This window comes from Fusarium pseudograminearum, chromosome 1, assembly GCF_000303195.2.
Source record: "Fusarium pseudograminearum CS3096 chromosome 1, whole genome shotgun sequence".
NCBI classification, from domain to species: domain Eukaryota; kingdom Fungi; phylum Ascomycota; class Sordariomycetes; order Hypocreales; family Nectriaceae; genus Fusarium; species Fusarium pseudograminearum.
Window position 1 is genome coordinate 5,798,164 of NC_031951.1, and position 23,184 is coordinate 5,821,347.

The following is a 23,184-nucleotide window of genomic DNA, read 5'->3' on the forward strand; positions in this document are numbered from 1 at the left end:
TTGTCGTCGTAATATGAAGATGACAATCGAAACATTTCAACAAAGCAGGATGTCCATGACTTTATATCGCTGTTCTGTAAGCTCATAAGTCCTGACAACAGTAACACATGTCTCCTCTTACATCTGATAGGCACTTTGGTGATCCCGCTTATGAGGCTCATCGACAGCACTAGTCCAGTTCAGGTTATATAAGTCGCTGGAACCTTCGTGTTGAAGATAAATCTGCCTTGGCCTATCCCAGTTGAGGCATGGTTTCAAGTTTCTGCAACGGCAGTTGACTAATTGTCAGCCTTAAAGCAAGGCACTCTTTTGTGTACTTGCATGTGATAGGCTTCGAAAATAAGCATAAGAAATGACATTGTCAGATTGTTAAATTGGTGGGTGGATACGGTCTTGTCGTTGGATCATCATGCTGGTCGTGCACGGTTTGGGTGATTTTCAGCTTATGATTGAGTTGCAGGTCCAACGCAGGAAGTCTTTGCAGAGACAATGGTAGACAGTAAGACGAGGTAAGACGAGTACGTACTGAGATCCAACAGGGATCGTCAAAATGGGAGATTAGTCCAGTCCACATTGCTGTGGTACCCTAGACGCTTGTGATTGGTCTTTGAGATATCACATTTCCTTGACATCCTGAGAACAAAATGACAGCCTGATTATCAGAGGCCTGTGTTGGCGCTTTGTGGCGATTGCTGAGGTAAATTTTCTTATTGGTGTGCAGATGCTCTCATTCGAGCCGGTCATCATCGCTAATCAATACCGGTTCTCCTTGTACTTCATTTTGTGCCTGTCCGATTGGAAGTTATGAGAAATAATCCGACATCTATTCTGTGTGTCAATTTGACAGACCCGGCTGATCAAGTCCGGTTTGTTACTGTGAAGCGACAAGCATATGCTGTGTTACGGTCACGGCTATCCGCGGTCAGATGATATGAGCCACCAAGTATGGCAATATGGTTGATAAAACCAATACCGTAGAATTGTGAGTGATCGAGGCGTCGATCTACGGGGTTGCTTATTTAATGATTGGATGAAAATGTCGATTGATTAACCACTTCGTATTGCAGCAGCTGAAAAAGGCGGAGCCTACTCTTCAGCCGCTGCAAGTTATCACAATATTGATTGCCCTGAACATGCCGAATGCATAAGAGTGCAGGGTCATGGTTTGTTGCGATTATCGTTTTCCGTTGTTGTTGAACTAACGCAGCCTGATTTACCTCGTTATATATAGGAACTGTCACTCGTTTAGTTTTCACCTCTTCCCAGTGACTTTACAAGTTTATTAAACTTACCCTGCTTTATTAAACCTTTTCAAAGTGAAATCTATCTATCGTGTATCAGAACCCAATATCAAGTCAATGGTACATTGGCCCACATACCATGTCCACTGTACTGTCTCTTCACATCTCAGTGGCCTTGCTGCTTCTATCAGTCACCACTGTTCTTGCTGCCGATGACGAAAAGGACAACACTGACTTTCTGCTGAACGTATTCTCTGATATCGGCCCGTATGTCTGCCACTCGTGTCAATACTGTTCGTGACGAGACTGATCGCGCGTGTCTAGAATTCTTGCCCTCTTCGGAGAACAATTCGCTCGCCAGTTCCTTAGCGAAACCTTTACCTGGGAAGACCATGTCATTTTTGCTTGCATCCCATTAGGTATTATGACCGCAATATCGGGCGCTATTCGTGTTCAAGGTGGTGGCTTGTTCAAGGCCGTCATTGGGCGTGCACGCGAGAACCATGCAGCCGCCGAGATTGAGTATATGTCTTCAACCTCTACCGAGGTTTGTGAACTATACAACGGAGAAGGAATTGTTCGAACAATGGGGAAACCGTATATTGGCCAAATCATTGTTTTCCCCAATCAATTTGCAAACAGATCTCAAAGTGGTCAAAAAGGGGATTTCTGCGGAATTCACACGCTCGAAACCGCTACAAAGGAAGGCATCATGAAATATCAAGGTAATTCGCATATAGTTCGCACTGTTTTTTGGCTCAACTGACAATGCTATGCTAGAATATCGGGTGGATAGTCGACCTCGTCTTTTCAAATGTTTCGAATCATCAACAACGCCGACAACGGTTGTTCAAAAGTCTTCAAAGCGAGAAACCCAGCAACAGGACGATCCTGAAACTGGCGAGCCTAGAGCAGAGCACACAGATACCTGGGACAGTCATGATTCAAGTCATAGAAGCTCGAAAAATGGCAGCAATATTGAGAAGAAAAATCCATGGTTGACTTTGAAAAGCCCTAACCTCCAACTGAACATCCCATGTGAGGATGTGTCTGAGCAGAAACATCGTTTTCACCTTGTTTTGGCTGCCATAGTAGCGTTAGTCTTGCAGATTGCACTCCTTGCAATTGCTATATCCACAGTCTACTTGATTTCGGGATTTGAGCCCGAGCCTTGGGGACTCCCTTGTTATCTTGGTGGTTCTGTCCTTCTCTTTTTAGGCATGTTAGCCTGCTCGGTGGCGATTGAAAAGCGGACTCGCGAACTCATCTGGTTCATTGCAGACCAAGACCCAGCTTCAGAGAAGGAACATAAGGAATTCCATCTACTCTGGGTCCAACGCAGTCAGCGCGTGAGCGAGCAGGACTTTGGTTCCTACATTATCGATGGGGGCACCAGACATCATATTATGACATCAAGTCGGTATGAAGATCTTCAAGGTCTGGAAAAACCTCGTGCACCCACAGATGAACCCACAAACGAGAAGAAGCTTACTGCCAACACATCTTCTGACCAACAAGATGGTAGTGTTCAAGGGTCAAAGTTCTCCTTCTTGCCACTTTTACCCTTGATAGCAGTTCTTTTCGGCGGAATTGGCTTCACTGTTCAATTCATCGGGCTGAGGGGCCTACCTTGGCCCTGCGCTGTTTCCCAGCTTGGAGCCATGATCATCATGGCGATCATAAGGGCTCTTATCCGTCGTCGTCTCACTAACCCTCTGAGGAACTACCCCCTCCTTCAAAAGCATGAGCTAGACTACCTGGCTATCCAACTAGTCGAAAATAATGGCAACATATTTGACGATCAGTCTGAACATAACTTGCACTCTGGAAAGCGATGGGATCCTCGTGCTATGATCGAATCTATTAGAAACAGGATTTCTGGTGATAAGAATGACCAGAAGTACCAATCATGGACGGAGGTACTGGCGTGGAAGGTTGACACGGCATCTGACGTAACATTCGGACCCAAGCAACCGTCAGACGCCCAGCCCCCAGATACAGATGTTGAGCTTATCTTCAAGCCACGTCAAACCACTGCCGGTGGAGAGATTCACCCCGACCCTACCAATACGCACGGCTCTAAACCTGCACACACCGGTAAGGGCCAACGAGCGATTCTCGTTCGAAAGCGCCTAGGGGACTTGTGCAAGTGGCCCAACAGTACATCAAAATCAGCGCTGGCATTGACTCTGTCTATCGAGAGATTTATGAAAGAATTCTTTCCTGGGCGCTTGCCTAACAATGACTCTGACCAGATGACATGGAAGATCCCTTTCAGTCGTTCTCATCAACTTTCTCAGAAGACATCTCCGAATTGCTCCGGACAGAAGCCTATTACTTGGGTCAAACTAGACATCACGCGGGATCCCAAATCCAAGGGATGGGGCGTCGATAACGGTCAGGTCGAAGCAATTTTGTCTCTTTGGATGGCCCATTGGACGGCCCATCGCGCGGATCACCTTGAGGCAAAGAAGCATGAGGGCAATAAGAAACTCCAAAGTACCGACTGGAGGCGTGCTGGCGATGGTTCTCATGTCGAATACTGCAGAAGGATAGGGGAGAATCGTAATGGAGTGTTGAAACGTGACATCTCTTGGTGGGTGAACAATGCGGTTGAGGGGTTACAGCGAGAACAGACCAATGAGATTAACGGATCAAACGACAATACTAGCTCTGGATCTAATGAAGACCGATTCATTTTCGGATTATCTGGTTACTTCCAAACATCAGGCAGCTCGGCGGTATCTATAAGCTCCAGGATGTCTGGACACTCAAGAATTTCCGGCACCTCCAGATGCATGCCTGGCCCCTCCGAAAAGCCCGAATTCTTGGTGCAGCACTCCACTGCAGATCTGGCAACTGTAATGGCGCAGCATCTTTTCACATGCTTCATATGGAACATCGGGAGTATGCTACCAAAGAACTTTCTCAACCGCGCAGATATCAACATAAATGAGTTTGTGAAAGTCGAATCATCTCGTTTGTTTGATCTACCTTCATCCATCAAGGCGAAGTCGGGTCGAAAGCTAAGTCATAGGCAACTTACCAAATTTGTCAATTATGCCGAAAAGCAAGGCCTCGGCACTCCCGACGACATTCTCTTGTGTATCATTCCGACCTTCAGTTTCTTTGATTGCCTACCCAACAACGTTGTACTCGACTACGATCAGCTTATTCCCAAGCCTTTCGGCAGCTTCAAAGAGGATGAGCAGAAAAAAACGTGTAACGACTACATAGGTCTTCTTGATTGCATTCAGAAGAATAATGGTGTGGATCAGGATGAATATCTCTCCTCCGCCGTAGTGGTGAACATAATGGAGTTTGTTTACCTCACGGCCCTTCACATCGATAAAGCCAAACTCTGTGGAACTACTAAGAAGACACATCCGGAAGAATTCATCAAACTTCTTCAAATATTATCGGAGCATTACAGTAGTGTTCTCCGGAAGTTGTCCCCATTTTACGAATGGCAACGACGTCGAGAAACATTCAAGGCGTTATTCAGCGATTTCCAAGTCGGCACAAACGTTGACGATGTTTGGCCCACGGGCTGGAGCGAACGGGAGCAAGACAAGGCGGCTTTTATGTACAAGATCGGATTCACAAATCGACATCAAAGAGTTATAGAGCTCAAGCCGCCCCATCGCCGGCTGAACCTGCAGACCCTACTTGTAGGCGGTACGTCAAATTATCCTAATACAATCTTACTTTGCAACACTCCATACTGACAAGACTTCAGTAACAAATGGCTCAGAGCGAGATATCTTTGGCTGGACACCCTTACACTATGCTGCCGCCCGTCCAGAACTTGAATTCAAGCCAGAAAGAACAATTCCTCGAATGGGACCTGAGGATAAACGACTGGAGATCGCTGTGAACGATAACCTTCGGAGCAATCGATGGGTTGATAAATTTCGGCGAAGTCCCGTCCACGTTGCAGCAGCCGCTGGAAACATCAATCTCCTTAATATATTGCTGCCTTACCTAGATGATGAAGCAAAGCTGGCCATATGCAAAGGTGGCGTAGACGAAATGAGTCCATTACATCTTGCCGCTCAAGGAAATCACATGAACTGCAATATCAACGCGGATACAGAGAACCCACGACAAGGTGATTCTGAAGGCAACTGTAACAAGTGCATTGTCACTCTCCTGGAGCATACGCCCCAAGCTCAATACGATACAGATGCATGGAAGCAAAGCCCAATTCAGACGACAGTAACCAAACAATGCTACCAGTGCACTCTCAGCCTACTACAGAGCAGAAATTTCCACTTTAGCCCTGAAACGCCGGACGAATTCAAAAATCCATTGTTCTTCTACCTTAAAAAAGACAACAAACAGCATACCCTGATTGGGAGACAGCTACTCTTAAAGCACTACCAGAAGTTCGACATTCGGAAAAACGGTGGTGACAATATTCTACATTATGCAATCAAATTTCTGGATGATATTGATCTTCATGCTTTACTTGAGTCTCTGAAGCATTCCCTCCCATCCGATCAATTACCGCTGAAGGTTGATGTATTCAACAAGCAAGGCCAAACCCCCCTACATCTCGCTGTCTCGTCTAATAAATACCTTCTCGTCCAGCGTCTTATCGAGGCTGGTGCCTCTCCTTCAGTCCAAGATGCTAATCACATCTCGCCCATGATACTGGCCTGTCAACGAGGCTATGAACTTTCTGCATATTACTTATTGTCTGGCAGTAAGTATCACGGAATCGAAAGTGACAAAGACGGGAAAACAGCATTGCATCACGCAGCGTCGTCCTCCAATTGGTCGAGCGACTGGTTTCTTCTTAATATTATTCAACAGCTCTCCAATGCCATGACGTCGATCGACGTGTTTGATCACCAGCGTCAAACACCACTCCAGTCTGCTGTTGTAGCTAATCGGAAAGCTGTTTGCTTAACTTTACTACGCAAGAAGGCCAGTATAAAGCTGGTAGATATCAAAAGACTGAGTGCTCTGAACCGCATTGTTCAGTCGGGTCCCGAGTCGGAAAGCAAGTTCCGAGCTAGATGGGAAAGTCAGATTCGGGAGATAACCACAAAGAATGCCACTGAACAAGATGAAGATGGGGACACTGCTTTACATAAGGCTGTCTATCATGGGGATTATGACACACTGGATTGGCTCATGCAGAACAAAGCCGATCTACGCATCGAAAACGTTTCAGGAAGGACGGCGTTTATTGAAGCATGTCGCCAAGACAATTGCCACAAGTTCATTCGACGCATTGTGGATGACCTTAATTCTGGTATTCCTGATTCAAAAGATAGCCAAACACCTCAACTCGAAACCGATACAGGCACTGGACAGCTTCTGCCAATCAACGATTGGTCGAGGCTTGCCGATGGAACCAGACTCGACATCAATCAGGGTGATTCCATGTTCGATCAATCTCCCTTGGCTTGGGCTTGCGAAGGCGGGCATGAAAAGGTTGTCGAAATCCTACTCACAGCAAAGACAATCGCCATCATACAGAAGGCAACCAAATGTGACAACTACACGCCGCTACATTTCGCGTTATTCAACAAGAATCCTGCAATTGTCCAGCTATTGTTGGATCACCCGGAAGGTCATGTTATTTGGACTGAACGAGATGAAAACGGTTTTACAGTGATACAATTTGCGATCATGAACGCAGACAGTGATTGCCTACACAGATTGTTGATGCATCCTACGGTCCAGCCCAGTGAGCTTTCCTACGACGACCCAGGGGCGATCTTGAGGGTCTGCTCTGGCTTCAACATCCAACCGAGTAACTGGGACTGGATTCTGAGCCGGATTGGATTCGACGAGACAGTGGGAACGCCATTTTTGGACGAAGACAAGTGGACACTTGCTGATATCGCTGGGAAATACGGCCATCCAAATCTTGAAAGCCATTTACGAAACAAGATCGATAACAATATAAAGAAGCCACCACCTCTCAGGCCTTCAGTTTTTGTCAGCGACTACAGCGGCTTGTCTTTTGATCACACTTCAATTCCTGATCAAGGCTGGACAATCAATATGGGTGAGACATTCGTCAATATGGCCAGTTCTTTCTAACCAATTGTCACAGATGTAACATTTTCTGGAACTTTCTCAAATCACTTTTATTTCCGTACTAAAGAGGCTATTCCTCCAGAAGATCCGAGGTTTTACTTCGAGGTTAAGATTCTTCGTCTGCCCAAGAACAGGTGAGTCTGGCCATTTCCTGTCCGTTCAACCCAGACGACGTGCCATGCTTTCATTCATTTTCTATTTTGTTTTCTAAAAAAACATATTCTTTTAATTATATTGCTTACTTATGACGGCAACCAGGATATTTATGATGGGTTTCTGTGGAACAGAAATCCTAGAAGGACGAGCACCGGGCTGGGATCCAGGATCTTGGGCCTACCACACCGAGGATGGAGGTTTGTACGAGGGCCATGGCAAGCCCGTTGTTACGGACACGAGTTACATCTTCAAGAAAGGCGATGTCATTGGTTGTGGCGTAGACTTCAACACAGGCAAAGGCTATCGAACGCGCAATAGGACTCTGCTCAAATCCGGTAAGCAGTTTTATTCACTTCATTAGTATGGATTCTGACTTGATTTCAGGACACGCTTTCGGTAATGACTGGCTCAAGACAGGAAAGTTATATCCTTGTGTAGGTTTCCGTGACGATGGAGATGGAGACAAACTCGAGGTTCAAATCAACTTGCTTGGCTCTGGGAGACAAACCTTCCAGAGTGACCTGCCCCCAAGCGGGTAAACTCGAAGGTTTTCAGTTCTCTCAAGACCAAGACAACTGGTAAATAATGTCCTAAGACATATCCAAACCGACTTCCATTTCCAAAACTTTTCCTACGTCCACTTCTATCTCATCTCGGGCACAAAGTAGCCTGCCTTGGTTACGGCAAATTAAAGGCATCTCAACTCCGGATCCAATCGATATCCATTTCATTGTGACTCTTTCTCGTCGTGTCAGTTGCTGGCGTCTATTATACACGTAGAGATTCACTCCATATCATCCTTAATAGTGACCCGCCTCTTATGCTCCTCTATCTTTGAAGCCCACAGGCGCATTTTAGACTCCATTGTAAACTCCATACAGAATGACCATAATTCGCTGCTACTGTCGAGGCGCGATCGAACCTCACATATGTACGACTCTATAAGCTCATGTGTCAATACATGAATTATCTTCTTGTCAGCGGCAACGTTACCATTTTCTGTCATAGTATTGACTTCGAGTATATTTCTTAGGAGCAAACGTTCTATTGGGATTAATTCCGTAGGCTGCTGCTTTGCCGCTACTTTAGGTGAGGGACTTCCGTTCAAGACACCATGTGCTTTCTGCGAGTCCCCGTAGACTTCTGAACAGAAGAGAAGGGCACCCTCAAATAGATACGTTTCAAGCTATGGCCATGCTTTAGAGGGAGGACTTGGCCTGAAAATAACATATAACTCACTTGTGATTTGTTTGCATCATACGCAACAGCGACAGTCGTATGTAATAGCAACTTACCAAGGCCAAAAGGACTCAGACCTTTCCAGTCCAGTACACGTTGGTTCAAGTCTCTTATGAATCCCGCCTCGATCCTCCGAGTGGCGCTTTCAATTACCAATCGTGCATTGATCATGTCCCACTCTTGATCGGGGGATGTCGGTTGTATCTGGCCCATAAGTCAGCTGGAAAAAACAGTACCTTCTTGCTAAAGAAACTACCTCATTCAAGAATCGAGCATACGCTGAATCCCTGTTGGCAATTAATTGCAGCAAGGTCAAGCATTCTGACAATGTCTCGCTTCGATCGTCGCTTGTACCGAGTCCAGGCGAAAGAAAAAAGCGAAGTTTCGTCACCTCCTTCGTCATCAGCAATATCTCTAGATCAATATCCTTGAGATATAACTCGAACACAGGTCTCCATCTATGTTCAGAGATCGGAAGGAAAAGATTCTTTTCCATCTTTGTGAGTAGATTAATGTGCTTGGCAGCTATCTTTGCTGCCAAGTTCAATGTCTTGATAAAGCGTCGATCTCCTTCTGGTTTCGAACATGATGCTATTTTATGCATGGCTTTGGCGAATTTATCGATATCCTGAACGGCCTTCCGTTGACCAGAGACAAAGCCTATGATCATTTGAGGATATTCCATGTGTCTCATACTAAGCAAAGGATAGTAATCCTTCACAATCCCTTTGACCTTCAGCTTCTCTGTGATGAGTGATATAACTGGAAGTACCTAATTAATGCTCAGAAATCAGAACTTTTCGATATGAACTTGAGATAAGCTTCAACTCACTTTGAAAAAGCCATAACAATCACCAAACATCAAATCGGATATTGTGAACAGGTTATCCACAGGTATATTTAGCTCGTGATGGCAACACAGGATGAACCACATGGCTATCTTGTTCTTATCCCTTGTCGAAATTTTGCATATAAAATCGATTGGGACAACCTGCCCTTCAATGAGAGACAATTGTATGTCGGGAACCGTAATCGGTGGGTTCAGAGCTTGGAGAAGGACAATTAGAGGAAAGGCCTGCCGAAAAACTTCCCAAAGATGATGAAAGGGATCAAGAGGCGAAGGTATGTTTTCGAAGAAGATGGCCATTCGAGGCAATTGCAGCATTTTAAGCTTCAGGTCGTGGCATTCAGATAGCAAAGGTTCATTCTCCCAGAGCTTAGGCACATCTCTCCACACATATCTGTGCTCGGTAGAAAACCCTCCAAGGGACGGTGCTACAGACGCGGACTCTCCAAAGTTATAGTGATGGGCATTGATAATGTCATCTGAATAGACCGGCAATGCTATAACCGATAAGCAGGATATGTCGCTGAGACTCAATCCGGAGAAGACGGACCAGGAATTGGACCGTAATATCGAGCTGCAGAAGGAAAAGTCCACGGTATCCCGTTTCGTACGCCTGTAGACCCGTGAAGATTCAAGGTCGTCTTCAAAATCGAACTTGAATAAGTTGCTATCATCTGTATTGGTTGATGATAGTGGTGTGTACGGAAGGTCGGATTGATCATGGCGTCCTGGCAGTGTTAAAATACTATTGGACTTCGTCCGGATCGTCTGTGCTTCCAAAGCATCCTCCAATCCCATCAATCTCTGTGACAGGGAATGGTTCGTGTCAAGCAGGGCTTTAATATTGTTGGATAACTCGTCTTGGTGTACGGCTGCTAATCGATCGGAATCACTAGTAGGTCAGTTAGTAGAATGACCTGACAGGATATGATGTTCTGTACCTTTTCAGTATCATCAAGATCAAAGTTGTCGAGCTTTTGAAACTCTGTAGTCTCACAATAAGAGTGTTGAGAGAGCTTTCCTTGCGCGCCCATTGCAATCGCGACCACAGTGAGACTCCCTCATCAGCCTCGTCTTTGGCTGGTAAAGAATCCAGCTCATTCTGCAATTCCGAAAACAAAAGTACGCCGTCAGTCAAAATAGTGACAACCTGACTGACTCCAATCAACGCAGCGTGTTGTGCTTTGACTGAGGCAAAGTTCGCAGTGAGGCTCTGAAGCCCCTGTAAGATAACCTCTATGCTCTGAATTTCAGAGAACACATGGGCGGCTATCTGTGGTGTCTCTTTGGCGGCCGATACATAAGGGGCGAGGAATTTTGCTGTCTCGACGGTGACGGAGATGAGACCAGCGATTGATGCTGCGATACTCAACGGGTCAGCCATTTTCTGAGGTTGAAAGAGGGAAATTGCAAGGCAGAATAAGGCAGCCTGATCTGCTCTTGGCTGCTTATGAGGCTGTGTTGGGGGCAGATTCAGCTGAAGTATTATGTCATTCAAACATGTCCTCTCATCAAATCACCTTTGAGCATGCAGGGAAGTGGAATAGCTGATCATCCAATCAACACGTTCATATACCGGCGAAGAAACAACAAGTGAATAGAGCAAGCCAGGTAATAATCGAAGCTTCATAAGTATCGTTATATTCATATCTAATCCCTAGTAAACACCGAGCGCCCTAACTTTATACCGTCCATCGTCGCCAAATTTTATCTATAACCGCCAGCAATACTACCAGCCTTCTGCTTGGCTTTGCCAAGGAACGCGAGGAATATAATCCTTGCTGTACCCAGCAGCAGCAGATATAACGTCAAGTAAGCCATTTCCTTCAAAGAGCCTCCTCACCAGAGTCTTTGAGGAATACGCCCCTAGTCACCATTCGTCGCTCTTGGAGACTGTATGGCATCCGATTCCTCCGATAAAGTCGCGTGCGTCTGTCTCTGATTCCACAACCTTGAGCTTTGCGCCTGCACGCGCCGTGTCAATGGTCAAGACGCCAGAAGGGTCGATAACCACTATAGTTCTTCCGTCGAGGAGTAGACGGGTGATATCGGCTTGGATAATTCGTTGGGCGACGGCGTTGAAGGAAAACACGTCGCGGAATGAAAAGACGATAGCGCAAGCGTGGCGGCTGCTTCCACAGCCGGGATCGTCGGGGTTTGGTGCGCCTAGGACGCGTGTGATCTCGCGAGTAAGGCGCTCTGATCCTGCGAAGCGGACGACACCGCGCAGGCTAAAAATAAGAATTTCTTTGTTGCAGTTGGAGTGGTGAGGTTCGTTGTCGCCTGCGACAATAGTAGCCACGGAAGTGCGCACAGTCGCTTGGGCGATCTGGCTAACGTCCATCATGTGAAGACCCATATCGCTAGATAACTGCTCGCATATAGCTACACCTCGTACACTGTTTCCTCGGTGGTCAAGCTTGGGGGAGAAGACGGCGATACCCATTTGACCAGGCAGAGCACCGATGATACCACCAGCGACACCGCTCTTGGCTGGAATACCGATTCGTGAGAGCCAATCGCCCGCGGCATCGTACATACCGCATGTACTCATAACTGAGAGAATCTGTCGGACACTGTCTTGGGGAATAATTCTGTCGCCAGAGATTGGGTGGATTCCTGCGTTGCAGAGAGTGGCTGCCATGGTGGCCAAGTCGCGGACATTGACGTTGATGGCGCATTGGCGAATGTATCCTGTAACGATTTGCTGCGCGTCGCCAGTGATGATACCGGCGGCCTTGAGCATATATCCGATTCCCATGTTTCGGTCAGCACCTCGCAGCTCAGCCTCGTAAACCTCTTCGCAAACGTGCAATTGTCGGCCCGCCAACAGTGAAAGCGCGTTTAGGATACGTTCAGTTCTTTGCTCCATAGTCCAGTCCGGTTTGCCGATGAGAGAATGGGCTGTGATGGCTCCAGCGTTGATCATGGGGTTCATGGGTCTGTTGCTGCCGCGTTCCAAGGAGAGGCTGTTGAACGCGTCGCCGGAAGGCTCTACGCCAATCTTTTCGAGGACCTTGTCAAGACCGGCATCTTCAATTGCGAGGGCGTAGACAAAGGCTTTGGAGATGGACTGAATGGAAAATTCAACGTCGTCGTCTCCGGCAGAGTATATCTCGCCGTCGACCATGGCCAGAGCCACCGCTACTTTGGAAGTGTCGGCTTTGGCCAGGGTTTCAATGTAGCTGGCAGGCTTGCCACCCTCGATGGGGCGGGCATTCTCCAGCACTTGGTTCAGGTAGTCAGGGATGGGGGATTTCATATCGATTTCTTTCAGATGTTTCCTTCAGATATAATGGTGCTTTCTTTTTGATTTGTTCTACTTATGTTAGAAAAACAAGAAACAAAAGCTGAGGATCCAGTTTCTTATGAAGAAGAGAATATTTTTCGAGGGCACAGAATGTCGTCAGCCAAGGTAAGACTAATTTTTACATAATAAGTCGGCCAATGGTGGTAGTTGAATCCTCTTTGAGAGACTAGGGGCGATCCACTGGCAACTTGTCCTGTCTTCGTGTGAGACAATAGGGTAGATCGATATTATCATTTGTCATACAAACGCTGTAGATGCTCACATGGCCAACAAAAGGTTTAGGGCTTGTATAGAGTAGTATCCTCTTTGCTAATATTTATAATTGGATTTAGATGAAGGATGGACTAGTTGCGCGTCTCTAGAGTCTCGAACGTTGATTGTCGTTCGAGTCTATCACTTGCCGAGAGAGACACGGCAAGCTCAACAAATTCCCGACTCAACAAGGTGGCTTACGAACAAGGGAGTTGCTATGGTGCAAGATCTGCATACAGTAATGGATTGAGGACTAAGTGCAACTGTAAACGAGTCTTTCCTTCCCATCATGACAGAGGTTATTTGCAAGCCTATATCTAAGACTTTAGGAAACTCTGTATGGTTCAGTAGCATTCTCAGTTGACGTGAAACTACCATGAAACTCTTATCGATATGACATTCTACATAAAATGATTGGTCAGTCACGGTCCTAACCTACGCGTCTCACCGACGTGTCCCAAAGACCCCAGAATTCCTCACCGACAAAAGACAAAAAAGCATAGAACACAACCTCGCTTACAGTGCTTATCTGGTGAGGGGTTGATGACTTGTTTCTGTCACGTAATTTCCATTCTTCGCGCTAGTGAAATTCCACCTCGATCTAGAAAAGTCGACTTGACCATATCGGTAACCATAAACCTCCGTGGCTCCGTGCTCTTGATCACCCACATCTTCTAGCTTCTCCCAAGAAAGACTCCACGATAGTATCGACTATCAATTGTATAGCGTCAGTTTCTCTCTTTTCATTGACCAATTGTGCCCAACAAAGTCCACAGAAGGGACTCCCTTCAACCTGTCGTGTCTGCCCAAATGTGACCCCTGCTCAATACGTACATAATGACACTCGCAAAAACAAGCTTTATTTCAGCTCCCGATCCTTGCTGGATCCCCTGTCAAGTGTCTCACTGGCGCAGCGTCATTGGACGGTCTGCGCCACCACCACCGTAAAGACGGCAGCAGGTTTATTACGATTCCAACCTCCCGTGCACCTCTCTGAACTCTTTTTAACCTTATCTTTAACCCTCTCCCTTCCGTCAAGGGTCCCTCCACTCCGAATTGTTCCCATCGTTGTATCTTCTCGGCATCAACCACAATGGCGAGCAACATCCTCCCAGGAAATGGGCACGGACATGGCCATGGACACAACAGCTCTGGTCATAGAGACGAATCGACCCCGCTTCTGCCACAGATCTCTAGTCACATTGCACATGAAGGCGAAAGTGGCAGAAGCGGCTTCCACCCGCGTCACTTCCTCGCTGTGCTCTGGAGAAGCTCATGTACCGCGTCCATGTGGGTGAACGTCTTGTGGCCTATTGTTCCCGTCGCCATCATCCTCCAGTTCTTCCCTGGCATGCATCTCTGGAAGTTCGCTACCGCCTACGTCGCTGTCATCCCGACGGCCAATTTGCTCGGCTTTGCTGGACAGGAATTTGCGCGAAAGATGCCCAAGGTAGCTGGCATTCTTATCGAGACGACCTTTGGATCCATCATTGAAATCATTCTTTTCATCGTTCTCCTCGCAAAGCACGAGAACCAGGGCCCCAACGACAATGGAGACGAAGGAAATCTCATTCCCATCATTCAAGCCGCTATTCTTGGTAGCATCTTGACCAATCTACTCCTCTGTCTTGGCCTCTGCTTCTTTGTTGGAGGTCTCAAGCAAGCTAGCCAGAAATTCCATGCCATTGTATCTGAGGTCGGCACCGGACTCTTGCTTGTCGCCGCCTTTGGTCTTCTCATTCCCAGCGCGTTCTACTCTGCCCTCAAAGCCGAGGTCGTACCTGACTTTCCAGGTTTCAGAGTGCTACACGAACGGTTCACAGAGGACAAGTTACAAGAAGACGTTGTGCGAATCAGCCAATCGACCTCTGTTGCGCTGATCGTTGCATTCTTTATGTACATCTGGTACCAGGCCAGCAGCCAGCACAGCATCTTTGACGAAGTCATTGAGATGGATGAGCATCGAGACGCCGATCGTGAAGCGGATATGGAAAAGCCAAAGTTCACCATGACGGAGACCATTGTCGCTCTTCTTATCGCTTTGGTGTTTGTAACTGCTCTTCTTATCTTCCTTGTTGATAAAATCGAGCATGTTGTTGAAGCTGGCGTACCCGATCAGTTCCTGGGTCTTATTCTTCTGCCCTTTGTCGAGAAGGCGGCTGAGCATTTGACCGCGATCGATGAAGCCTACGGTAAGCTTTCATTGTCTATTTAATCACTGTTGCTAATGATATACAGATGGCGTCATTAATGTTGCCCTGTATCACTGCTTGGGACCATCTATCCAGACTGCCCTCTTCAATGGCCCACTCGTCGTTCTCGTTGGCTGGGCTATCGGAAAGCCAATGGATCTCAACTTTGAGATTTTCATGATTGTTTTGCTTGTGCTGTCTATTCTGGTCGTCGGCAACTTTCTTCGCGATGGCGAGTCCAACTGGCTGGAAGGAGCTCTTCTCGTGGTATGTACCCTCCATTTCGCAGATATACGTCAAGGCTAACAAACGCAGGTCATCTACGCCATTATTGCTATCGCATGTTGGTACTATCCCAACCCTGATGTGGCTACTTCCAATGGGCTGGAAGGCTCTGAGATGGTCAACGTGACAATGAGTGTCGATACACTTCGCCAGTTGCAGCAGCTCCTCAACGCACATCTACCACTGTAGGTATCCATGTTTCTGTAGTAATTTCACACGCAGAGAAATGGGAATCCTACAACACCCGAAATCATTGAAAGAATTCAAATATTAGCGACATGCTTGACGGGCACAAATCTGAAATGTTATTACGTATACGGTTGGACGGCATGAGGAGAGCAAGCGGGCCAAGATAGACAATGGCAGGCATTATATCGATTTGAATAGGTAGCAGTGAGTATTATGTACGAAATAATAATTCATTCAAGTCATAAAGAATACGGATAGATATCAACAACAGTGTGTATCACTGCTTCTCAAATATCAAAACCTGGCTATCATAATCCCCCTCAAATCGTAACTGGACACCAAGGTTCATGAGCGTCGAGCCAGAAACAGTCTGGTTGCCGTCGAGCACATATTTGGCATCGGCATCCAAACCCTGCATACGGAACCAAGGCCAGGAAAAGTTGATCGTCGCCCGAGTCTGGAAAGCGAACAAAACAACCTTCTTGCCGTCCTCAGAGATGAACTGTGCGGCTGGGTACTTGGTGTCTTCAGGGAGAGCCAATCGGTAGAAATCACCAGTAATAACGATCGGGTTGATCTTCTCAGATAGCTGGATTAGACCGGGAATTTGATCTCTCTCTTCAGCTTCCAGATCACTGGGATCGAGTTCAACACCGAATGACCCGCCCATCATGGCAACGTGGGCTCTGAACTTGACAGATGTTGTACGCCCAGTGAGTCCGTTCGGGACGTGTGAGAGATGGGCGCCCATTGCAGATGGAGGATAAGCCAGCGAAGTGCCGAACTGGATCGCGATACGCTCAACTGCGTCTGTATCATCAGATGTCCAGATTTGGGGGAACCATTGAAGAACGCCAGGGTCGAATCGACCACCTCCCGATGCACAACCCTCCCAGAGAACATCAGGGAAGCGGCTGGTGAGAACCTCAAAAACGTGATACAGTCCTACCATGTACTTATAGTTGAGGGTCTGATCAGGAGTCTCGTGGATGCCACGGTTGTTATCCCACTTGACGTAGGAAATAGGCGACTCGTTGAGGATTTTGGAAACAGAGTCGATAATAAACTCTTGGACCTCTGGCAGAGCAAGGTTGAGAACAAGTTGCCATCGAGTTTCAGTTCGGGGATATGATCCACAGTGGAGAGCCCAGTCAGGATGCGCGTTGTACAGGTCTGACTCGGGATTAACCATTTCTGGCTCAAACCAAATACCAAACTTGAGCTTTTCAGAAGAATTCGCGACTTTAAGCTGGGTAACGTCCTCGACAAGGGGAGTGAGTCCTTCAGGGAAGCGAGACTTGTCAGGTTGCCAGTCACCAAGACCGAGCTTATCAATTGTTCGAGCATACTTGTTACCGAACCAACCGTCGTCCATAACAAAGAGCTTGATACCAAGGTCTGCAGATTGCTTCGCGATCTTGTAGATGGATGTCTCGTTGATGTCGAATGCCAAGCCCTCCCAGCTGTTAAGGAGGGCAGGTCTGGTTTCTTCAGCGAACTTGCTCTTCATCAAGTGCTTTCTGTAAAGGCGATGGAATTGTCTCGACATGCCACCGACACCCTTGTTCGAGAAGACGGACACCACTTCGGGTGTGGTGAAAGTTTTACCAGGCTTGAGAGGCCATGAGAAATCGATGGGGTTGATACCGAGAAGAGCCCGAGTGAGACCTTGTGAGCTCTTTTCGACGTCCACTGCGAATGAGCCTGTATAGACCAGAGAGAAACCCCAAGCTTCGCCTTGTGATTCAGTGGTGTCTGGTGAAACGAGTGCGAGAAAAGGGTTGTGAAGGTGGGAAGAGTATCCGGTTGAACTTTGGAACCTGCAATCTCTGTTAGCATAGTACATCTTCAATCAGAAACTTGTACTTACCCTTGCGTGCCATAGTCAACCTTGCGGCGCACTCGCATTCCCTCACGGGACCAGTCACCTCTAAGCTCGATAAGATCCATGTCCTCCTGTCCAAAGTCAACACTCCAACTAGCAACCTTTTTCAGATTGATAGTCGTGTTTCCCTTGTTGGTAATATTAACGCTTCGCACGATAGCGTCATGTTTAGGAAAGATGGAATATGTCAAGTCCACGGCGATGGAGCTGTAGTTGTCATACATGTGCACAACAAGACTTGAGACATCCTCAGAATCACCAAACGTGGCTGGAAGACCGGGTAGGCCAGGCTTTCCCTGCACAAGGTCGTGTGACTTGTAGCGAAAGTCTGTGACCGTAGTACCACTGGCTTGTTGGATCTGGAAGGCCGGTAGTCGGAAGTCTCCTCTTCCATGGTCCGGGAACTCGCGTCGGACTCGGCCGATGAGATTAACCCAGCCTTGGACAGGGCCGACTTCAGCTGTGATGGTATCTCCTGCGACAGGACCGCCATAGTGATCATTGATTAGATCACCGGTGGTGTTGTCGACGTGAAAGCGATATGAGACATTGTCTCCGTTGAGAGCGAAGGAGGTTCCATCAACATGGATTGCTACAATTGTCAGCGTTGATATTTAGTGAGGTCAAGAAACTTACGACTCGAACTCTCAGCAAAAGCGGCGAGGGATTGGCCCAAGACTATCGCAACCGTAGAGATGCGCTTGAACGTGAGCAAGACCATCTTGTCGTCCGTGATGAATATACACAGCGATGAAGAAAAGCCAGGAGATGAGAGGAAGACATAAACCTTTTTAAAGTCTTCTCCTCACGACGAAAAGTTAATTCGAATCAAGGTTAAATTCACCCATAAAGTAGCATCATGTGGTGATCCCGCATGTTGACGGTGTGTCGGACCGATCATAAATTGGAGAAAACTGGGCATTTTGGAGGAGATGATGAACTTTGCTGGCGGTTGATTCCCGAACAATGCTCCTTCGAGAAACGATCGACGCTGCTCGTGTGGAGGATCAGCAACTACTATGCAAGTTGGGGACTTTAGCCAGTGGTGTTTATGACGTTGTTATTCATGCGCACGAATGGGGTCGATGAATTGGAGAGGGGAAGTATAACCGTTGCATAATAGAATTCCGGAGTCGATGGGATGATAATGATTGCAGGTTATAAGTGAACGAAGATGTGCTTATATCCGGCCTAAACATGATGTATCCATATTCATGTATGTAGGCGGATAAACCTTATTCCCGTACACATCAGAGTATTTGACGAGGACATACGATTGGTCACTCGCTTGACCGATTGGAGTCATTGACAATTCATCACTCACAAAAATAAAACAAAATCACAAAAATCACTCAATAAACCGTAAACCTGCACCCGAAATGAGTCTCAAAAGTGTTATCTTACCCCTGCAAGACCCAAAATCACAATGGGACATCGAAATAGAAGACAGCATCGTCGTGTCCATGAAACCATCCAGCAATCTCTCACCAAACCCCGGTCTTTTACTCCCCTCCCTCTGCCACCCGCACATCCATCTCGACAAGCCATACCTCCTAAACTGCAACAACTCTTGCTCTAAGAACTACCCGGATTATTCGGACCTTCTTCCCAAATCGGGAAGCTTTGACGAAGCCCTGTCCAACACGGCCGAAGCAAAGAAACGTTACACTGCAGACGACTTGTACCTGCGAGGGTCTCAGCTCCTCGCTACGAGCTACGCACAAGGTGTCACATGCGTCAGAGGTTTTGTCGAAATTGACCATGTCACACAATTAGAACCTCTGAAAACGGCTATTCAGCTCAAGAGGGAGTTTAAAGGCTTTCTCGAGTTGCAGATTTGTGCTTTCGCCCAGGATCCAATCTTCTCTACCGAGCATGGCGATGAGAATCGAGCTATCCTTACAAATGCACTCGAAGAATTCGGGGAATATATCGATGTTCTTGGAACAACACCATACGTGGAGGACGACTTCGACTGGTCCAAAATGAATGTGGAATGGGCTATTTTGATGGCACAGAGGTGCAACCTAAGCCTCGACTTCCATACAGAATTCAATCTGGACAGAGGCGATATTATGGAACTCTTTGACTATACCGTCGATCAACTTGTTGACAAGGGCTGGCCCACTCACTCTGGCGCGCATACCGTCGTTCTCGGACATGCCACAAGAATAACACAGGCATCCCACGAACAGCTCCGTGGGTTTTCCGATAGACTTCGGGATACAAGACTGCCCGTTCATTTTGTCGGATTGCCTACCAGTGATCTCTTCATGATGAGCCGGCCAGTTACTGATGATGTATCCGAACAAAACAAACCACTCAGACGTCAATGCGGCACTCTAAATGTACCAAAGATGATCCAAGAGTACGGATTCAAGGCTTGTTTATCCGTGAACAATGTGGGCAATTCTTTCACTCCATTTGGAACAGGAGACCCTCTTGGGATAGCGAGTTGGGGCGTTGGACTCTTTCACGCGGGCAAATTCGATGATGCGAAGCTTCTTTATGAAGCTGTCAGTACCCGTGCGATGGATGCGATTAAGCCCGCTGTGGTTACTCACGAGTCAAAGAACCACATGGACGAGGAGAAGCGTATGATGCCAATGCTTCTGTTCAAAAATAGAGAGAGCATGGAGATCCAATCACCGCAAGGGAGGGTAATACAATTGCCTGCTCGACACAGACTTTCTATCAAAGATATTGTTTGGGATCCACCAGAGATAAGACTTAGAAGAGTAATTAGATAGAAAGTGTTGCAGATAGTTGAACTTGGTATTATTTAAAATTATATACTCTGAAGGTTGAAGTCATTGTTGCTTAGACCCCTAAGCTTTGCACAACGCCCCGTCTGAAGTCTCGACCCAATATTCTGACCCAACACATGTTGGGCAGTAGAACAAATGCGAAGGATCCCACTTGTTCTTTGTATCCAAATGTGTTTCATACAAGCTGCCATAGAAAGACTGTCGGTAGTCAGGATCATTACGATCACCCTCGTTCATGTAAGCTCCAGTCTTGGGAGCCAGCTTCTTAGCTGCTACACCCTTGACAAAGGTGACTTCATCAGTCGCAGCCTTTCGTTCAGCAGGAGTAGCAGTTTTGGAAATACCCTGGCTCGAAACTATAACGTAGTAGGACTTTCTCCAGGCCGGGTTAAGTCCACTAGACTCATCTGCGGCATCTTTGAAGACCTGGCCTCCGGAAACGAAGAGGATGACATTAGTGCCGAACTCATCAGGTTTGCCGCTGATGACTTCAACGGCATCCCGAACATTGGCGAAGCTCTTGACACTCTCGCGGTCAATCAGTCTTGATGTGAGGATTGATGTGTCGCCAGTGGGATTATACAAGCCCGACTCAGCTTCGTAGAAAGACCAATAGTCGGGATATGTAGCCCAGGTCTCCTTCATGTACAGCTGGTCCTTGAACTTGCTCAAGGCCTTGCGTACCGGGGCCCAACCGGCTTCAGCTTCCTCACGGGTCTTTCCGATTGCCCAGAAGCCATGAGAGTAACCAGATGTTGCGTTTCCGACAAAGACGGTAGGAAAGTTGCGGAACCAGTACCCGTATCCCGAAAAGCCAGCATCGTTAAGATCAGGGAGTTTCTGTAGCAAAACCGACACGGCGTCGAGAAGGTCTTTGTTCTTCTCAGTCTTCTCCAGTGGCGCAACTTCAAAGTGGTGAGCTGTGACAGTGTCGACGTTAGGGTGGGCCTTGATGGTGCTGCTTAGAGTGATGGCGTAACCTGGTCCGCCACCACGCATGGCACGGAAGAGATCCGAGTTTCGGCAGTGGTTGACAGTAATGACTTTACCATCAGCCAGCATCACTTCCGCCTCGAGGATCTGATCAGCGCCGAGACCGTAGTTTCTCGTAGCTGGGCCATGACCACCTCCTGATGCCCAACCACCAATTGCACCGGGAGTGATGGAGCCGCCGCCGACAACAATAACGTTGTTGGCCTTGGCTACCTTGTAGACATCACGCCACTGGTAGTTGCCGTCAATCGTGATAGTACTTCCCGTCCAACCAGACTTGTCACAGCTGCTCTTGGGCTTAAAAGTCTTTCGGAAATCAATCTTGTTCTTGTACTGATGTAACCACAGTTCAAGACCACCGTAACCGTCCGAGCGGCCAAGCAGATCATGGCCAGTACCAGTTACCACCAGCCTCAAGTTACGCTCTTGGGCATAGGCCAGGGTATTTCTGATTTGTGACCGTGTTGTAGCATTCACAGCGTAAACTGGTGACGCTCCCAGAGTACATGTAGTTGGCTTTTGCCCAGCGTTGTAGTCAACTGGAGCACAGGTAATGTTATGGGGATAAGGTCTTCCAATTGGGTCTGATGACTGGAAGTCTTGATCAGACCACATTTCGTTTACATATGCGCAGTGCTTGAGGTCTTCAGCAGGACCAGGGTAACAGGACTGTGCGATAGGCTGAGTCTTGATGAGGCCCCCGTCGACTTGCTCATCGAAAGCCCGCCAATCCGAGGACGAAGGCCAGCAGCTTTGACCTGGGATCTATGCAGCATGTCAGGAAAAACATAACAAAATGTGATACATGGCTTAAAACTGTTGCCAAACTTACGCATTTGCACTGAGAGTCGCGCTTTGACGAATTAACTATGTCCTTGGCCCAAGTCCCAGCAGGAACGAGGGCGAGTAAGGGGAACAGAACGCCGATGTGCATCTTGAGCAACAAATCAGGATGTTTATTGGCTCTGAACGTGAGGAAAAAGAAAAGAAACAATGTGTTTTGAATAGAGAGGGCTGCAGCTAAGTGGGTGGCCTCTTGACAAGTTTTAATCTATCCAGAGCAAGAGCAAGAGTATTCCTTTTTGTATGGGTTGCACTGTCAAGGTTCCTGTGGGGGCAACTCTGTACAACCCTGTTCGTCTGACGGAACCCGATATGCGAATCGAGGCAATAAGCGACGCTATATTGAGACCCGGATATCGCTTTACTATGACATTCCTCTCGCAGTAGCTAGAGACATTGAGGCAGGTCATCAATGCGATCTAGATGGCAGGAATTACCGTTGGTGGGTGAAGGACTGAAGCGAGACAGTTGAGTTGGCTGCAAGACATGGGAGGCCCCTGTACCCCTGCGTCAACGGTCAATGGCTCCATCTTTAATGTGACCTCGTTTTTCATCTGAGTATCTGAGCAAATTAAAAACGGCGCCGGTTCGTCAGAAAAGTGAGATGTCATATAGTAGACGTCTTTGCGAATTGTTTGCTTCATAATCAGGTCATTAACTAGTTTGTTAGTCTTGCTGTCTCGGAACTGATCAAGGCAGCGAGACTAGACTATGGACTTTCAAGTATTCTGTGCGTCGTAGGATCGAGTTGGTGGCTTTCATCAGAAACTGTTGCCAAGAGTTTTATATACCTCTTTCGGATGGGCAAGTGGCCAATGCTACGAGATGTATCATTTTTCATCACTTGCTGGATGACTGTAGCCGTGGGCTGAACTCTCGGGTTGTAATATTTGCTGACTTGGCTCTGGTAGTGCTTACTTAAACCCT

The 23,184-nt window shown here is 47.3% G+C and overlaps 7 protein-coding genes across 7 annotated transcripts; 3 read left to right on the plus strand and 4 right to left on the minus strand.

Annotated features, from left to right (window-relative positions):
* Window positions 1-1,380: 1,380 nt before the first annotated feature.
* FPSE_11354 (uncharacterized protein) lies at window positions 1,381-7,993 on the plus strand (the record flags this gene model as incomplete). The annotated part of the gene is made up of 7 exons (XM_009264471.1): window positions 1,381-1,508; window positions 1,566-1,966; window positions 2,022-4,919; window positions 4,981-7,266; window positions 7,315-7,432; window positions 7,557-7,789; window positions 7,839-7,993. The coding sequence occupies 7 exons, from the start codon at window positions 1,381-1,383 to the stop codon at window positions 7,991-7,993; spliced, it is 6,219 nt and encodes a 2,072-aa protein (XP_009262746.1).
* A 565-nt stretch (window positions 7,994-8,558) lies between these two features.
* On the minus strand, window positions 8,559-10,924 carry FPSE_11353 (uncharacterized protein; the record flags this gene model as incomplete). Its single annotated transcript, XM_009264470.1, has 5 exons — window positions 8,559-8,671; window positions 8,750-8,897; window positions 8,950-9,465; window positions 9,526-10,432; window positions 10,482-10,924. The coding sequence occupies 5 exons, from the start codon at window positions 10,922-10,924 to the stop codon at window positions 8,559-8,561; spliced, it is 2,127 nt and encodes a 708-aa protein (XP_009262745.1).
* Window positions 10,925-11,410: 486 nt separating this feature from the next.
* On the minus strand, window positions 11,411-12,802 carry FPSE_11352 (uncharacterized protein; the record flags this gene model as incomplete). Its single annotated transcript, XM_009264469.1, has 1 exon — window positions 11,411-12,802. The coding sequence occupies one exon, from the start codon at window positions 12,800-12,802 to the stop codon at window positions 11,411-11,413; it is 1,392 nt and encodes a 463-aa protein (XP_009262744.1).
* Window positions 12,803-14,195: 1,393 nt separating this feature from the next.
* Window positions 14,196-15,768, plus strand: FPSE_11351 (uncharacterized protein; the record flags this gene model as incomplete). Its single annotated transcript, XM_009264468.1, has 3 exons — window positions 14,196-15,294; window positions 15,341-15,561; window positions 15,610-15,768. The coding sequence occupies 3 exons, from the start codon at window positions 14,196-14,198 to the stop codon at window positions 15,766-15,768; spliced, it is 1,479 nt and encodes a 492-aa protein (XP_009262743.1).
* A 277-nt stretch (window positions 15,769-16,045) lies between these two features.
* FPSE_11350 (uncharacterized protein) lies at window positions 16,046-18,374 on the minus strand (the record flags this gene model as incomplete). Its single annotated transcript, XM_009264467.1, has 3 exons — window positions 16,046-17,588; window positions 17,639-18,245; window positions 18,290-18,374. The coding sequence occupies 3 exons, from the start codon at window positions 18,372-18,374 to the stop codon at window positions 16,046-16,048; spliced, it is 2,235 nt and encodes a 744-aa protein (XP_009262742.1).
* Window positions 18,375-19,032: 658 nt separating this feature from the next.
* Window positions 19,033-20,403, plus strand: FPSE_11349 (uncharacterized protein; the record flags this gene model as incomplete). Its single annotated transcript, XM_009264466.1, has 1 exon — window positions 19,033-20,403. The coding sequence occupies one exon, from the start codon at window positions 19,033-19,035 to the stop codon at window positions 20,401-20,403; it is 1,371 nt and encodes a 456-aa protein (XP_009262741.1).
* A 78-nt stretch (window positions 20,404-20,481) lies between these two features.
* On the minus strand, window positions 20,482-22,348 carry FPSE_11348 (uncharacterized protein; the record flags this gene model as incomplete). The annotated part of the gene is made up of 2 exons (XM_009264465.1): window positions 20,482-22,179; window positions 22,247-22,348. The coding sequence occupies 2 exons, from the start codon at window positions 22,346-22,348 to the stop codon at window positions 20,482-20,484; spliced, it is 1,800 nt and encodes a 599-aa protein (XP_009262740.1).
* Between the last annotated feature and the right edge of the window lie 836 nt (window positions 22,349-23,184).